General features: G+C 41.3%; 2 protein-coding genes across 4 annotated transcripts in view; one reads left to right on the top strand and one right to left on the bottom strand.

Annotated features, from left to right (window-relative positions):
• TTI2 (TELO2 interacting protein 2) overlaps window positions 1-2,356 on the top strand; it is a 14,180-nt gene extending 11,824 nt beyond the window's left edge. For all 3 annotated transcript variants that reach the window (XM_014345913.5, XM_003830751.7, XM_055116453.2), the window contains 2 exons: window positions 940-1,102; window positions 2,157-2,356. In XM_014345913.5, coding sequence (XP_014201399.1) covers window positions 940-1,102; window positions 2,157-2,261 — 268 coding nt within the window. In that variant the 3' untranslated portion in view covers window positions 2,262-2,356. The remainder of the gene's footprint in view (window positions 1-939; window positions 1,103-2,156) is intronic.
• Window positions 245-17,782, bottom strand: MAK16 (MAK16 homolog). Its single transcript, XM_003830749.5, has 10 exons — window positions 16,157-17,782; window positions 12,961-13,010; window positions 12,759-12,868; window positions 12,590-12,654; window positions 12,249-12,400; window positions 11,049-11,103; window positions 5,782-5,856; window positions 4,678-4,794; window positions 4,122-4,187; window positions 245-2,998 (listed from the first exon to the last, which is right to left on the bottom strand). The coding sequence occupies exons 1-10, from the start codon at window positions 16,169-16,171 to the stop codon at window positions 2,801-2,803; spliced, it is 903 nt and encodes a 300-aa protein (XP_003830797.1). The 5' UTR covers window positions 16,172-17,782; the 3' UTR covers window positions 245-2,800.

The raw sequence follows: 17,782 nt of genomic DNA, 5'->3' as shown, positions 1-17,782 counted from the left end.
AAAAGGAATATGTGTGTATGTGTATGAGGGGGTGGAGCATGGGAAATGGAAAACAGAGCCGATTATAAGTTGAATAATGAGGGCTGAGAGGCACCCAAACCATAGGAAAATGAGGAGTATTTAGATAAAGAGATGAAAACTTTTTTCTCCCAGTCACGCCATCTGTCCATAAATATGATTTATTGTACATTTCACATTGTGTTTTCACATTATAAGTTAAATTATTTTCCACCTTTCATTAAAGTTTTTTTAGGGTTTTTTGTTTATTGTGGTAAAAATACATATAAATTTTCCATTTTAAAGTGTACAGTTCAGTGGCATTAAGTACAGTCACAATATTGTGCAGTCACTAGCATTGTCCATTTCTAGAGCTTTACCAAGGCGATGAAAACTTTTAGAAAGGTTAATAGTTACAAGTAAGTAGGCTGGACTTCACTGATGATGAGCTAGGATCTGAAATTAAATGACAGAAAATTCAACTTGACACTAAGTCCCAGAAGCCAAGCTCATTTCCCTCACTCTAACTTCCAGGCCTAAGATGGCATTAAAGTTAAAGGATTCAGGGCTCTCTCCAAGCATAGTTCAGTTAATAGAGTTGAAAAATAAAAGTATAGGCCCTTGGTTGGGGAGATCCTGGTTTCCCCTTCTCAGCCCATGAAGGAGCTGTTGCTTACAGTACAACCAAGCTTCTGGAAGGAAGGAAGAGAGCAGTGTGGCAGAGGGTGTGTCTGTGTGTATAGGCAGTATGCTAACAGGAGACGTGAGGGTAAGAAATCTAGAGGCTGTCTTTGGTTCTGTTTTTAGGTCTTTTTCATTTAACTTTGACCTAAGTTCCTTAATTTATGAAATGATAGCTTTCCACTTGACAGTCTTTGAAGTCTCTTCCAATTTTAATATCCAGATTTAGAGTATGAACATAGCTTTTCTTCCTGATTCCAGAGTTTCCTGCAGACTTGTGGTCTTACTGAAGGCCCTCTTGAAACTGATTTGTGATGTAGCAAGGGATCCAAACCTTACACCTGAGTCTGTTAAGAGCGCCCTGCTACAGGAGGCCACAGACTGCCTGATTCTCCTGGACCGCTGTTCTCAAGGACGGGTAAAGGTAAGGCAGACTGAAACTTGGTTTCAGTTGGGCCTCATTATCCTTATGTAATTCCCATGATTGATTATAATTTACTAGGTATGTGCCTGACCAAGTCTGGAAATGAACATGGAGGGTTTTAGATCTCCATATGAGCCCTCTAGCCTCAAAAGAGCTTGATCTTTTTTTTATTCAACTTTTAAAGCTATTCAGAACCATTTAGAACTAAAGGCAGGAGGATCAGCACATGTCACTGGGGCTAAGGACGAGACAGAATGGGCAAAAGCATTATGATCAAAAGTTTGTAAAATTTAAGTTCTGTTCTAGTCTTCTGAATTAAAAAAAAAAAAAAGTAAAAATAATGGGCTACAAGCTCCCAGGAATAATAACATAAATAGAGCATTTCAGATGTTTCCAGTTTTTTAGGGACAACCATCTTTTAGGTAGATGTTTTTCCCTATTCTTAATTTACCTACATGGAAATTCTTCCTTTGGTTTCATATTCCACAAAAGTTAACTTCTCAAAGCCACAGCATATAATAGCTGTGTACTTCTATGTATTTAATAAACTATTGCCTCATTTCTTACCCGTTTTAGAAATCTTTAGTTGAAGACTGAAGGTAGCATGAAAAGAAATTCATGCCATAAGTCACTGGACAATCTACCCAGCAGGAAAAAAAAATTCATATCCTAAAAATATGTAGAGATAGTATGAATTGTTATTTTACAAGTTTATTCAAACTATTTCATCTTAGCTCTTTAATCTTGGGCAGTTTTCAAGCCCTAGATCCAACTGAATTTGCCTTGGCTGGAATTCTGCTGTTTCATGAGCCAGCAGGAGATTTGCAAGTACATTAACACAGTTTTTAAAGTAACACCTTCAATACATGAGAGCTATATAAATTTAAAAATAATAAAAAACCAACTAATACCTATTCTGCTTAGTGACCTGTCCCCAAGTGTCATCCATTCTTTCCTCCTTTGAGTTTGATACCAAGGAAGAAGAATCAAGCAAAAGGGGAAAAAAGTAATTAAAAAAAAAAAAAATCAAAGCCTGTTTGGTTTCATGTTTCAGGGTCTCCTGGCCAAAATTCCCCAAAGCTGTGAAGACAGAAAAGTGGTGAACTGTATCAGAAAAGTGCAGCAGGTTTCTGAAGGCGCACCCTACGATGGAACTTAAGACTTGTATTACTTTCCCAAGAGGAAAGGATTTTCTTCCCATCCCAATTTGTATGAATGGAGTTATTTAAGAAAAAAAGATATTTTTACACGAAACTTTGTAAGTGAAAGCTGCTTTTTCCTTCTTTCTTTCCTTTTACCTCCGTAAGAGTAGGGAAAGTAGAACAAGAAAAAATTGAACTCCTTCCATTTCTAAATAAAGTTTGGGAGAAAAAAGGACACCAAGGAATGTAACATTTAAAATTTAGAAATATTTACATCCGTCATCTCATCCCAGATTCAAGAACTCATCTGTTAAGTTTCTCGGGCACAAGCTGTTACTTCAACACATATGCTATAAAAACACTCTTGTTCACAACTTAGCTTTCTTCACTCACTCCAGATTTCTTGCCCCACTGATGTGGCATAAATAATAAAAACACAAATATTGTGTTCAATACAACACAAAAGAGCAAAAACTGGAGGTGTGTATGTGTTTAAGATAAAAAAAAAAAACCAGTTCTGCATGTTCAGTCCTGGGTATAAATGCTGAAAGGGAAATCACGTGGTTTTGGCTTTGGCCACGGGCTCTGTCTCCTGCTCATATTCTATTTCCACATAGGCTCGTTTTCTCTGCAGTGGTCCTCTCAAGGGCGTTTTGCCTTTGTGTTTCGCACTAAGGGCCTTTTCTTCCTCCTCCTCACTGGAGGATTTACCATCCTGATCTTCATCACTGCTGGCATCCAGTTTATCCATATCCTATTACGGGGAGAGAAAAGATAAAGGAAGAGGGAAAACACTAGATTTCTCCAAACTCCCTTCATTGTCCCCTCAATCTATAACAGACTAGGGCATTGATTTGTCTATGTCTGTGTTCAGAAATTGTCCCTTTAATTTTTTTTTTTTTTTTTTTTTGAGACAGGGTCTTGCTCTGTTGCCCAAGCAGGAGTGCAGTGGCATAGTCATGGCTCACTGCAGCCTCAAACTGCTGTAGTCAAGCAATCCTCCCACCTCAGCTTCCTGAGTAGCTGGGACTACAGGCAACCGCCACCACATCCAGCTGAATTTTAATTTTTTTTGGAGACGGAGTCTCGCTCTGTTGCCCAGGCTGGAGTGTAGTGGTGTGATCTCAGCTCACTGCAACCTCCATCTCCTAGGTTCAAGCGATTCTTCTGCCTCAGCCTCCCAAGTAGCAGGGATTACAGGCATGCACCACCATACCTAGCTAATTTTTGTATTTTTAGTAGACACAGGGTTTTGCTATGTTGGCCAGGCTGGTCTCGAACTCCTGACCTCATGTGATCCGCCCACCTCGGCCTCCCAAAGTGCTAGGATTATAGGCGTGAGCCACCGCGCCTGGTCATGATTTTTAAAAAATTTTAGGCCAGGCCCTGTGGCTCATGCCTCTAATCTTAGCACTTTGGGAGACTGAGGCAGGCGGATTACCAGAGGTCTGGAGTTCTAGACCAGCCTGGCCAACATGGTGAAACCCCGTGTCTACTAAAAATACAAAAAATTAGCCGGGTGGAGTGGCACATGCCTGTAATTCCAGCTACTTGGGAGGCTGAAGGAGGAGAATCGCTTGAACCCGGGAGGCTGAGGCTGCGATGAGCCCAGATTGCGCTATGGCACTCTAGCCTGAGCTACAGAGCGAAACTTCATCTAAAAAAAAAAAAATTTTTTTTTTTTATTAGAGATGAGGTCTCACTATGTTGTTCAGGCTGGTCTCGAACTCCTGAGCTCAAACAATCCTCCCATTTTGGCCTCCCAAAGTGCTGCAATTATAGGAGTGAACCACGGTGCCTGGCCACCTCCCTGTTTTTTTTTTTTTTTTTTTTTTTGCTGCAGGCCAAAGGACAATCTTTTTACCCATAAAGCTCACCTCAAAATCACTTATGTCACTCTCATCTACCTCACCATCTTCGACAAATTCTCTTTTCCCCACATCCTATAAATAAAACATAACTGTTAGGTTCAGAATACATAATGAAGATTCAGATTAGACATCTAAGTAAGTACAAAATAACATAATGAGAACCACAGTCTTTTCACTAGGCAATGAAAATTTAGTTCTTTCTAAATTTAATGCTTCTGAATTTTAAAAATTTTAGGGCTACCAGATCATTCTTATTCTTGATTTAAATTATTAGCAATAAAACATCCTCATTATGGTTAAAAACTAGATATAGACAGGAAAGGCTTTATAATTTGTCACCTTGCAGGAACAATTTTAGAAGACCAATAAATTAAGACTAAAACTGTTAATGGTTTGTTGGTTAGCCTGAAGAACAGAGCAACCAGTGCTAAACCAAAATTAATCATATGAAAGAAAAAAGAAGACATATCATTTTTGGTTAGCGGACTAAAGATGATATTCTGTTTCTCAGTTTTATACAAATGGTATCTAGTAGGTTTGGCAAAACAAAAACAAGACTTACTTCCTCATCATCATCTTCATCATCTTTTTCCTCAGTATCTGAAGAGTCACTCTCTGCCTCCTGTTGTTCCAGGGCTTTGTCGAAGGCATGAATGGGGAAGTTGTAGATGTCGCCATACTGAAGAACATAAACACAGATTGGCTTTAACTTTACATTTGGATATTACACTTGAAGTTCCACTGTCTGTGGAGAATATTATTTTTTCCTCAGTGATTAAATCAGAATACTTAATTTGATGAGTAATATTTTTAAGTGTAGAGCCAGCAGTGTCTTAAAAAAGCATGTTCTTTTGAACATTTAAATCATCTGCAGTTGGTATCAAATAGGTAACTTCTATGGAGTTACATTTTAAAATAATTTAAAATGTAATAGTCTACAAAACCCATGCATTGGGACAAATGTAATTTTGCTGACAAGGGGAAATAATAAGGAAAAAGCATACTTTAGTCATGTTGTCTGTATAAACAACACTAATTTTTAAAAAGAGAATAAAAACTTATTTCAAAGAGCCTTAAAAGACTAGGGTAATATGCAGGAGAAGCAAAACCCCATGGCTTTTATACAGAAATCTGGAATTGTTGTCTTGGGGAATGGAGCTGAGAATAATGGCAAAAAGGGAAAGGTCTCTTATAGTGAATGGAGTATCAAGGGTAACCAAAGCATTTTATGTGCTTGCATTAATTAAAGCAAGGAAGCCAGGCCGATATGGATTTATTTTATTCCAGGGATAAAATTCAAGTGGAGATCTTCATATCATGTTAAAAAACATTTCCCAGCCAGGCACAGTGGCTCACGAGGTCAGGAGTTCAAGACCAGCCTGGCCAAGATGGTGAAACCCCGTCTCTACTAAAAATACAAAAATTAGCTGGGTGCAGTGGCGGTGCCTGTAATCCCAGCTACTCGGGAGGCTGAGGCAGGAGAATTGCTTGAACTCGGGAGGCAGAGGTTGCAGTGAGCCGAGATTGCGCCACTGCACTCTAACCTGGGTGACAAAGCAAGACTCCATCTCAAAAAAAAAAAAAAAAAAAAAAAAAATTCCCAATATGTCTTAGCAACATACTACCACTTAAAATTTCAGTACCCCAAAGCTAATGGCTTTCTCACCGTATCTTGTTTCAGTCTCTCCAGTAATTCCTTCTCAATGGCATTGTCCAGCTGAGCAGCTATTAATGCCTTTTCCTATAAGGAGGAAAGAGCAAATCCGTTTAATTCATCAGTGCTCATTACTTATCTTATAAAAATGGAAGAAACTACCAAGTTGTTTATAAGAAAGACAATGTAATTATTTCCCCTCCTTGCTAATACTGGCTTTTGCCTCTCCAACCAGATAGATTTCTTCTTTCTCTTGTAAACTTTCTTGGGAACATTTCCATTTTGAAATTCCTATGGTTTTGTAAACAACATTCTAAATTAAATTCTAACACAGGCTTTGACAGATACAAAGCATGTAAGTCTATATACATTTAAGTGTCTCAGAAATAATCTAGCAACTCTGGAGCCAGACTTTGTAAAAGCTGAGAAAAGAGAACAGAAATCTTCATTCGTTTACATTTTCTAAAATCATGCTAGATTCCATGTGACAGAATAGGTAAAAATCTCTTCCTCCAGTGATCTCTCATTGGAGATGACACATGACATCAACCTGTACTACCACACAATAGCCCAGGATGGTGCATTAATTTGATAGTGAAAGTCATAGAGGGTTTTAAAGTGTTATATCTGTAAGTTATGTTAGAATGATTACCTAAAACTGTGTAGGGGCACATGGAAAATTAGCCAGGCATGGTAGCGGGCGCCTATAGTCCCAGCTACTCGGGAGGCTGAGGCAGGAGAATGGTGTGAACCCAGGAGGCGAAACTTGCAGTGAGCTGAGATCGCGACACTGCACTCCAGCCTGGGCAACAGAGCGAGACTCCATCTTAAAAAAAAAAAAAGGGCTACAGCGATGTTCCATGTTGTTCTCTAGAGTGGGGTGTTTACACTTCAAGAGTATTGACTGAAGTGTAGGAAGAAAATATTCAAAACTTCCACATATCTCTTTTTCCTTAAAAAATTTAACATCATTACTACTTTTCTTGTACACTGACATTGGTGCCTTGACTCTGTCTATAAAGTAAATAGTTGTGTGTCAGATACAGTGAGCCAGATATCTCAAGGGAGGAATACTGCACATAGGGCTTGCAAGTGGTGGTCTCACTCGTTTATTTAGACGACTATTTAACTGTTTATGTTTGCTTAGTTAAGTGGATTCATAGATGACACTGAATATTCTGCCAAAGATAGAGAGTAGTTATAAAAGTATGCTGGTTATCTAATGCGTTAGTACTTTTAAAAGTTGTAGAACCAGGCTGGCAAGGTGGCTCATGCCTGTAATCCCAGCACTTTGAGAGGCCGAGGTGGGCAGATCACCCGAGGTCAGGAGATCAAGACCAGCCTGACCAACGTCGTGAAACCCCGTCTCTACTAAAAACACAAAAAATTAGCCAGGCAGAGTGGTGTATGCCTGTAATCCCAGTTACTCAGGAGGCTGAGGCACAAGAATTGCTTGAACCCAGGAGGTGGAGGTTGCAGTGAGCCGAGATGGCGCCACTGCACTCCAGCCTGGGCGACAGAGCGAGAGTTGTAGAACCTAAAGATGATCCATGCACTTTTCACAAAAAGAAAAATATTCCAAATTTGCCAATCTTTTTATGTAACCCAGTAGACATTTTTAAAAATAAATACGCTTAATCTGTCTCTTCCAAACAAAAGTAACATTTTAATAGTTTGAGGAAGACAATTGTTTTTTGAAAAAAAAACTTGTTCTGTGAAGGTTGTGAAAAGAAAACTGATTATATCTACATATGGTACTGCTGAAAACATGTCTCCTATAAAAATTGCAATCACACACTTTAAAAATGTGGAAACAGAATATTGTAATGCATTTAAAACTCTTCCAAATCTACATTTTTCAGAGGGTTACAAACTCAATTGGTGAAAATAGAAAAAATTAATTTCTTCTGAAAGGTTTGTAGGAACACCTGTTTGACAACTGGAGATGAAAACTCACTAACTGGACTTGAAAAAAAGCCGCTCCATAACTGATGGAGCATAATGAAAAATTAAAGTACTTGAGACCACCTATCAACAGTGCACTTCTCTACAATCCCTCAGTTATGACAGCCCTTCAAGACAAAATCATACTCAGCTAAGAAGCAGACTTTTTTGTTTCACTACATCACAATTAGTTATAATACACATTGTATTATTAGTGGAAGTGTATATGTATAATAACATTTATAGCCTGTAATCCCAGCACTTTGGGAGGCTAAGGCGGGTGAATCACCTCAGGTTGGGAGTTTGAGACCAGCCTGGCCAACGTGGTGAAACCCCATCTCTACTAAAAATACAAAAATTAGCCGGGCGTGGTGGTGCATGCCTGGAATCCCAGCTACTTGGGAGGCTGAGGCACAAGAATTGCTTGAATCCAGGAGGCAGAGGTTGCAGTGAGCCAAAATTGCACCACTGCATTCCAGCCTGAGAAACAGAATGAACCTTTGTCTCAAAATAAAATATTTATAAATAACATTGGGGAGTACATGTTCAAAAATTTTATTGAGGTGAGCACAACTCTGCAGACCAATGATACAGATTTTAGATACATAACTGTGATTAATGGGAACAGAAGCATCAAAAGAAAAGCTATCCCTATCAAAATACCAATGACAAATATAAATATAAAAAAAAGAAAAATACCAATGACATTCTTCACAGAAATAGAAAAAAAAATCCTAAAATTGTTATGAAACCACAAAAGATCTAGGATAGCTAAAGCTATCCAAACAAAACAGCAAAACAAACAAAAAAAAAACAAAAACAAAACAAACCTAGAGGAATCACATTACCTAACTTCAAATTATACTATGGACCTATAGCAACCACAACACTATAGTAACGGCATAGGAACAGACACAGAGACCAATGGAACAGAATAGAGAACCCAGAAACAATTCCACACACGTACAGTGAACTCATTTTCAACAAACGTGCCAAGAACATACACTAGGGAAAAGACAGTCTCTTCAATAAATGGTGCTGGAAAAACTTGATCTCCATATGCAGAAGAATGAAACTAGACCCCTATCTTGTGCTATATACAAAAATCAAACCAAAATGGATTAAAAAAATCTAAGACCTCCAACTACAAAACTACAAGAAAACACTGAGAAAACTCCAGGTCATTGATCTGGGCAAAATTTCTTAATATCCCACAAGCAAAGGTAACCAAAGCAAAAATGGACAAATGGGAGCACATCAAGTTAAAAAGCTTCTGCACAGCAAAGGAAACAACAAAGTGAAGAGACAATCCACTGACTGGGCAAACTATCCACCTGACAAGGGATTAATAACCAGAATACAGGCCAGCGCGGTGGTTCACGCCTGTAATCCCAGCACTTTGGGAGGCTGAGGCAGGTAGATCACCTGAGGTCAGGAGTTCGAGACCAGCCTGGCCAACATGGCTAAACCCCATCTCTACTAAAAATACAAAACAAACAGCCAGGCATGGTGGTGCACGCCTGGCATCCCAGCTACTTGGGAGGCTGAGGCACAAGAATCGCTTGAACCTGGGAGGCAGAGGTTGCAGTGAGCTGAGATTGCCCCATAGCACTCCAGCCTGGGTGACAGAATGAGACTCCATCTCAAAAACAAAACAAAACAAAATCCAGACTATATAAGGAGCTCAAACAACTCTACAGGAAAAAATTCTAATTATTGGATTAAAAAGTGAATAAAAGGGCCAGACATGGTGGCTCACACCTGTAATCCCAGCACTTTGGGAGGCTGAAGTGGTTGGATTGCTTGAGCCCAGGAGTTCAAGACCAGCATGGGCAACATAGTGAAGCCTCGTCTCTACAAAATATATAATTTTTGTATACAGGCATGGTGGCATGCACCTGTAGTCCCAGCTACTCGGGAGGCTGAGGCAGGAGAATGGTGTGAACCCAGGAGGTGGAACTTGCAGTGAGCCAAGATCGCACCACTGCACTCCAGCCTGGACAACAGAGTGAGACCTTGTCTCAAAAAAAAAAAAAAAAAAAAAAGGCAGGGGGCAGGGATTGGGGAGGCAAAAGATTTGAGTAGACGTTTTTCAAAAGAAGACATACAAATGGCAAACAGGCATATGAAAAGGTGTTCAACATCATTGATCATCAGAGAAATGCAAATCAAAAAAACGAAATATCTCACCCCAGTTAAAATGGCTTTTATCTTTTAAAAGACAGGCAATAACAAATGCTAAAGAGGATGTGGAGAAAGGGAACCCTTGTGCACTGGTGGTGGGAATGTAAATTAGTACAACCACTATGGAGAACAGTTTGGAGCTTCCTCAAAAAACTAAAACTAGAGCTACCATACCATCTAGCAGTCCCACTTCTGGGTACAGACCCAAAAGGAAATTAGTGTATCAAAGAGATACCCACACTCCATGTGTGTTACAGCTCTGTTCACGACAGCCAAAATTTGGAAGCAACCTAAGTGTCCATCAATAGATGAATGTATAAAGAAAATATGGTACTTATACACAATAGAGTACTATCCAGCCATTAAAAAGAATGAGATTCTGTCATTTGTAACAACATGGATGGAACCGGAGGTCATTATGTTAAGTGAAAGAAGCCAGGCACAGAAAGACAAACATTGCACGTTTTCACTTATTTGTGGGATCAAAAAATCAAAACAATTGAACTCATGGATATACAGAGTAGAAGGATGGTTACCAGAGGCTGGGAAGGGTAATGGGGGTGGGGATGATTAATGGGTACCCCTGCTAAAAAAAATAGGAAGAATGAAATAAGACGTAGTATTTGCTAGCAGCACAACAGTGTGACTATAGTCAATAACTTAATTGTACATTTTAAAATAACTGTAAGTATAACTGAACTGTTTGTAACACAAAGGATAAATCCTTGAGGGGACAGATACCCAATTTTCCATGATGTTATTACTCACTGCATGCCTGTATTGTATTTCACAGCAGAAATTCCATTTGATTAAAATGCTCAAAATCTACTAAAGGTTTTATGTAGTATGTAAAATATGCAACATCAAAATTCTGAATTCTGCAATATTTGACCACAAGAAATTTAGAAAAAGGAGTTGTGGATTCTTTCTGTTCTCCATTACATATATCCCCAAAGCACACATACTTTAACCTGTGCTGAAAATCATAATCTTAAAATATGAAAAATCAAATGTCTTAGGCAACTAATAGTTATCTATTAGTGAACCATTATCCAAGGCCTCAACAGTTTACATAAATGATGGTGACTGAATCTATAAGAGCCCCCCAGAAAGAAAATGTAGAAGGTATGAATATCACAACAATAAGTTACCTCTCTTCTTTTCTCCCTACGCTCCACCTTCTTACTCAAAGGAACAAGTTTCCTCCTAAGGGAAAGAAAATATATCAGAAAATCCACTGTCATGTACTGTGTTCCTTTTTAAGGATGAGAAGAAAAAAGGATTGGAATTGGTGACTAAAATGGAAGTCTACTCATGTGCAGGGCAGGATGGCTGAGCTTCAGGCATTCACGGAGGCTAGCAATTCAAACAAGCCTTGGAGCCCAAGGTTGGTGCTGTAGGGCTCAGCTCAATACAGCAAGATACACTAAACACTTCTAGAAATTTAATACTATAAAAAGTCATATATTTTTACATATATTTTAATCCGGCCATTTTTGTTCAGGCATTCTGGGATTCTCAGGGCATTCACCATGCTAAAATTAAGACTTCAGTGAACTAAGAAAAAAGAATTTTCTGTCGAAGTCTGACATCATCTTTAGCATTCTATGTAGATCACAGTCAGAAAGCATTAGGGCCTAACAGTCCTAGAGAAGGTATTCTGTTAATTCTGGGGATTTCATATCACTTTTAAAAATTAGTTTTCAGTGAATCCAGAGTAAAGTTCTTACATTCCTGTATAGTCACATGTCTTAGATCATTTTCAAATCTCTAAAGTTAAGATTCCCTCGGGGGTCATAGAGGAAATTTTCTGAAGGCTGGGCATGGTGGCTCATGCCTGTAATCCCAGCACTTTGGGAGGCTAAGGCGGATCGCTTGAGGTCAGGAATTCTAGACCAGCCTGGCCAACATGGTGAAACCCCATCTCTACTAAAAATACAAAAAAAATTAGCCAGGCATGGTGGTCCATGCCTGTAATCCTAGCTGCTCAGGAGGCTGAGGTGGGAGGATTGCTTCAACCGGGGAGGTGGAGGTTGCAGTGAGCTGAGGTCGCGCCACTGCAAATTCCAGCCGGGGCGACAGAGTGAGACTCCGTCTTAACAAAAAAGAAAATACAATTTTCTGAAAGATTTTCAGACAAGGAGGGTGATAATCAAGTTGTATTCTACTGTTTTAAAAGTCCTGCCATATCAAAGGGCACACCTTTAGTCAAAGCTAAAGTTTCTCTTTAGTACATCATAACAGACTCCACAAAGTTGAATAGAAAGCCCCGAAGTTTCACAATTTCTCAACTTCAAAACAAGCTCCATAAAAAGAGAGATTTAAAAATAATGAATGATCCGCATACTTACTGTCGCTTTAGTGTAAGTTTTCTAATTCGAATTAGGTATTGGGTGATCTTGGTGAATCTCTGCTTACATTTGTGTCGAATGAAACGGGGCCAGTAAATCAGATTTTCATCGATTTGCTCCAGTGCTTTCTCATAGTTTTTACTAAGCCGGACCTACCAAACAGAAAAAGGAAGTTTGAAGGGCAAGTGTAAATGATTCATTAGGTTTTCACTGTCAGTGACACCTATGGCCTAATGAGGATGGCCTCAAAAGTTAATGGTCATGGAATTGGGCATCATGGTCAAGCATGTGGCTTTGATGCTCTTGATCAGCGGTCACTGTAGTTTTGTTGTAAGGCTTACCCGTTCCCAGAGACGCCGAGGAAAAGCTGCTCGCTCTATAACCTTCATATACAAGTAGCACTGTCCTGAGGATAAAGTAAAATAGCTTTAATGTTATTTACAGAAACTAAAGAACATCCCTGTAAAAGCTGTGGAGCAGTTCTTCTAGAAGTTAAAACTGGGGAGTTACCTTTCTCTTCTTTAATAGTGGCATACTGACTATTTGCCAGGGGACAGGATGACCGATTACACAGTCCAGTCAGGCTATATTCATTTCGGCAGAAGCTCTGAGTCTTGGTTCTAGAATGGGAGAAAAGAAACAAAGATTATAAAATGGGTTGCCAAAGAGGCAACTGAAGGAATCTTTGACCAAGTTGTAAATCGAGACTCACCTTATTTTGAAGGAACAAAATTGCTTGTTTCCTAGTGTATCCCAGATAACCTGCAAGACAAAGTAAAAGCCCATTTCAAATCCTCTGCCCCAAGAGATACTATATTAATTCAAGAAGGCAATGCCCAAGGACAGGAATGAGAGGAAGAAATGTTTTGTAAAATAGCCTGACTTGTTTACTTTTTAAAATACAAACAGCAAGGCCGGGCACGGTGGCTCACGCCTGTAATCCCAGCACTTTGGGAGGCTGAGTCGGGCGGATCACCTGAGGTGAGGAGTTCGAGACCAGCCTGATTAACATGGAGAAACCCTGTCTATATTAAAAATACAAAATTAGCTGGGCATGGTGGCGCATGCCTGTAATCCTAGCTACTCGGGAGGCTGGGGCAGGAGAATCGCTTGAACCCAGGAGAGGGAGGTTGCGGTGAGCCGAGATTGCGCCATTGCGCTCCAGCCTGGACAAGAGTGAAACTCCGTCTCAAAAAAAAAAAAACAAAACAAAAAAGCCCAGCAGATTCTTATAGAAAAGCTAAATACAGATGAGCAATAATCATAACTCCATTACCCAGAGATAAAATTTCATTACTATTCTGTAAATATTTTTCCAGACTTTTTTTGACATACTCTGTGAAATCACATTTTATATACTTCGTAACTTTCCTTTTTTACTTATGTTCATTATCCATTATTAAAGGCTTTCATGGGCCGGGTGTGTGGCTCACACCTGTAATCCCAGCACTTTGAGTGCCAAGGCAGGCGGATCACTTGAGGTTGGGAGTTTGAGGCCAGCCTGGCCAACATGGTGAAACCCCATCTCTACTAATAGAAAAATTAGCCAGGTGTGGTGGCAGGTGCCTGTAATCCCAGCTACTTGAGAGGCTGAGGCAGGAGAATCGCTTGAACCCAGGAGGCAGAAGTTGCGGTAAGCCGAGATCACACCACTGCACTCCAGCCTGGGCGACAGAGTGAGAATCCATCTCCAAAAAAAAAAAAAAAAGGCTTCATGGTATTAGATTTTTAGATATACATACCATAATTTTATCTCATTGAGGGCAAAGAAAACTATCTACTGCTATCCTCCTGTACTTAATGTGCTCTTTATTCATTCAGCATTATATACTTAATTTATGTAAGGCACTGACATCTCGAAGTCCTGACACACAGTAGCCACTTAAGTATTTGCTGAATGAAAGAAAGTATACTCTTTAAAGAGTTTCGTCTATCTAGTTAGGGGAAAGATATGTAAACAAAGTATCACAAAATAGCAGGTCTAAAGGCCACATAGCATGCATAAGAGTATGACAGCCTTTGAGTGTGCTGCCTTGAGGAACTGGGGTAAAAAAAGCTTTACCACTGTTAAAGGAAAAATATGAAGAGGGCAAAAGAATAAAATACACTTTAAGAATTTTATAGGTGTGTCTGGTGGGGGATGGTAGGAAACAGGTAAGAAGAATAAGGGAGCTCTTTTAGGCTTGTGGCTTTAAGTATCATCTCTAAATGGATGACTCCTAAATTGTTATTTTCTGGTCAGACTTCTTTCCTGAGCACCAGAGTTTTATATGACATCTCTTCAATATCTAAAAGGCAACATAAATATTAACATATCCACAAGGAGTTCTCAATTCCACATCCCTCATAAGAACAGTCTTCCCTAGAGTTCCCCCACTTCAATAAATAAAATCACCATTGAACTATGTATTTATATCCCAAATCCTTTGATTTCTTCCTTTTCTTCTTCACTTAATCCATCACCAAAGTCTTGTCAATTATACTGACGTAAAAGGTTTCAAATTCATCAATTTCTTTTTATCTCCACCATTAAATTACTACCTTAGGCGAAGCCACTTTCGTTTTTAAAAAAATTTATTTACTTTAGAGATAGGGTCTCTCTGTCACCCAGGATGGAGTGCAGTGGTGCCATCATAGTTCACTGCAGCCTCGGACTTTTCGGCTCAAGTAGTCCTTCTGCCTCAGCCTTCGAAATAACTGGGACCTCAGGCGAGCACCACCGCGCCCAGCTAATTTTTTATTTTTTGTAGAGATGGAGTCTCACTTTATTGCCTAGGCTGGAATCGAACTCCTGGCCTCAAGCGATCCTCCAGCCCCAGCCTCCCTAAGCGTTGGGATTACAGGCGTGAGCCACTGTGTCTGGCTTGAAGCAACCTTTGTCATACCCTAGTCTCCTTGCTTTCATTTTTTCCCTCCAAAAGTCCTTCACACAGCAACTAGACAACTTTTCACAAACATAGATCATTAAAGGCCTAAAAAACACTTCCTACAAGATTCTACATGACCTCGCCCTGGCAAGCATATCTAATTTCATTACCTGTCTTACATTGTCACTTTGATGACCCTTATATTCATTCTCTCATATCTTCAACTCTTTGTACTTTACTGTTCCTACTGCCTGGATTGCTTTTTCCTCAGCTCCTCAGTGACTGGCTTATTCTTATCTTTTAGATCTCAACTCAAACATCTTCTGTTCAGAGAAACCTTCCCTGAGTAACCCTATCTGAAGTGTCCTTCATCATCTCTGGTCTTTCTTTCATAGTATGATTATATAGTGTAATTGTTAATTTATTTGTTCAATTGTTTACTGTGTCTCCCCCATCAGTGTTCCAGGAGAGGTGGGGCATTTTTTCTGGTTAACCAAATCCTCAATAATTACCACAATGCCTGGCACACTGTAAGCACACTGTTATTTCTCCAACAAAAAACTCAATGAATGAATCTAGGATACTTCCGAAATTATGACTTAGGCAGAAGTAGAGCAAATGTAAAGAAAAGCCTACACAGGAAACGCAGATGGAAGAGTAACGCGCACATGGATGAGAAGGACGCTTAAACTTGGGAGTCAGCTTCGCCAAATCCCGGGCCGCCCCCCACCCCAAGTCCGGAGCTGACAGCTGACAGCATGGCGCGACGTCCTGCATTGGTAGGCACGAAGGACGGGACACATCGACCCCATGGGCTGAGGTGACGGAGTCCTGTGCTCACAACCCGGCCGGGGCAGCGGGCAGGAAACCCCTGCTAGACACGCGTGAGAACCCTATGTTGGAAAATCGGGGTTCCGGAAGCCTCGCATCCAGAGCGGCACGAGGCAACAGACCCGCTGTGTACGCGTTTTCTAAGTGTCCGAAAATGGGCAAAATTCCCTGCGCAAACCCCGGGTGTAAGAACAACTGGAGGAGACTCACATCATCTGACTGCATGGTGTCCGCGGCTCAGCGTGCAACTTCCGGCCGGATAGCGGGCGCAGACATGCTGCTTCCGGGAAACCAGTTCCGGAACGCCCAGCCTCACCTATCTCGAGAAACGTTGAGACTCTCGGTGTTGCGAAGCGTCCCCTGGCAGTCTCGTCGCCGCGCACGCGCCCCCGCGTCTCCACCAGGCTGGTGTCTGCGCACGCCCGTCCGCAATGCTGGGCTTGTTCACGGGCGCTGCCTGCAGCTGGGAACCCTGTTGGGACCCAGTGCGATCCGCGGGAGGCAGGACGCGCGCAGTCTGCCGAATCCTGGAGCGCGGGGACCGCGGGGGTCGGGCGTGCTTCCCTAGCGCCCTGTTTGTGACCGTTCATGAGGATGGGACCCCTCCCTGTCGGGCATCCCCTCTGCTGGGAGGAGGCTGGGGAAAGGTGCAGGCGGCGCGGCGGGGCTGGGTCCCCGCTTCTCCGAGTCCCCCGGCCCCAGCTCGCAGCCAGGCCCCGGCCCTGCCCCTCAGACCCTGACTTAGCCACTCCCCACGCCCACGTTGGGTGCGGCACCGGGTCCTGACTTTAGAAACTCAGAACTTGAATGCCTCCTGCTTTGAGAAACCACTGACCAAATGGAAAGAGCATTCCAATAATAATAAACACCTGTGTCTTCCTCATTGCCTATTTGAGACAACAAACAAAGTTGATAAGGGAGGGAAAATACCAAGAAGAAAAGTAGAGGTCTAATAACCCACAAAAACAAATCTGGAAGCCTAACAGCTCTTTTCCGCCGGGGGAAAAAGAAAATCTTTACTAGTTTGTATCGTATTACGGAAGAAAGACTGTCGGCTGGGCCGGGCGCGGTGGCTCTCGCCTGTACCTCAGCACTTTGGGCGGCCTAGGCGGGCGAATTACCTGAGGTCAGGAGTTCCAGACCAGCCTGGCCAACATAGTGAAATCCCGTCTCTACTAAAAATACAAAAATTAGTCGGGCGTGGTAGCAGGTGCCTGTAATCCCAGCTACTTGGGAGGCTGAGGCAGGAGAATCGCTTGAACCCGGGAGGCGGAGGTTGCAGTGAGCCGAGATCATGCCGTGGCCCTCCAGCCTGGGTGACAACCAAAACTACCTCTCAAAAAAAAAAAAAAAAAGAAAGAAAGAAAAGAAAAGAAAAAGAAAAAAGGAAAGAAAGACTGTCAAGAGGCATTTGAACCAGAGCAACCCCATCTTGAATAGTGGCTGGGTAAAATAAGGCTGAGATCTGCTAGGCTGCATTCCCGAGGGTCAGGCCATCTAAATCACAGGATGAGGTCAGCACGAAATACAGGTCATAAGGATGTTGCTGATAAAACAGATTGCAGTAAAGAAGCCGGTCAAGACCCATGAAAACCAAGATGGCAATGAGTTTGACCTCTGGTCGTCCTCACTGCTACACTCCCACTGGCGCCACAAATGCCATGGCAACATCAGGAAATTACTCTATATGGTCTAAAAAGGGGAGGCTTAAGTAACCCACTCCATGTTTAGCATATAATCAATAAATAGGCTGGGCTTGGTGGCTCACGCCTGTAATCAGCATTTTGGGAGGCTGAGGCAGGTGGATCACCCGAGGTCAGAAGTTCAAGACCAGAC

This window comes from Pan paniscus, chromosome 7, assembly GCF_029289425.2.
Source record: "Pan paniscus chromosome 7, NHGRI_mPanPan1-v2.0_pri, whole genome shotgun sequence".
NCBI lineage: Eukaryota > Metazoa > Chordata > Mammalia > Primates > Hominidae > Pan > Pan paniscus.
The sequence above is the reverse complement of the archived record's forward strand: the minus strand, read 5'-3'. Positions and strand labels throughout refer to the sequence as shown.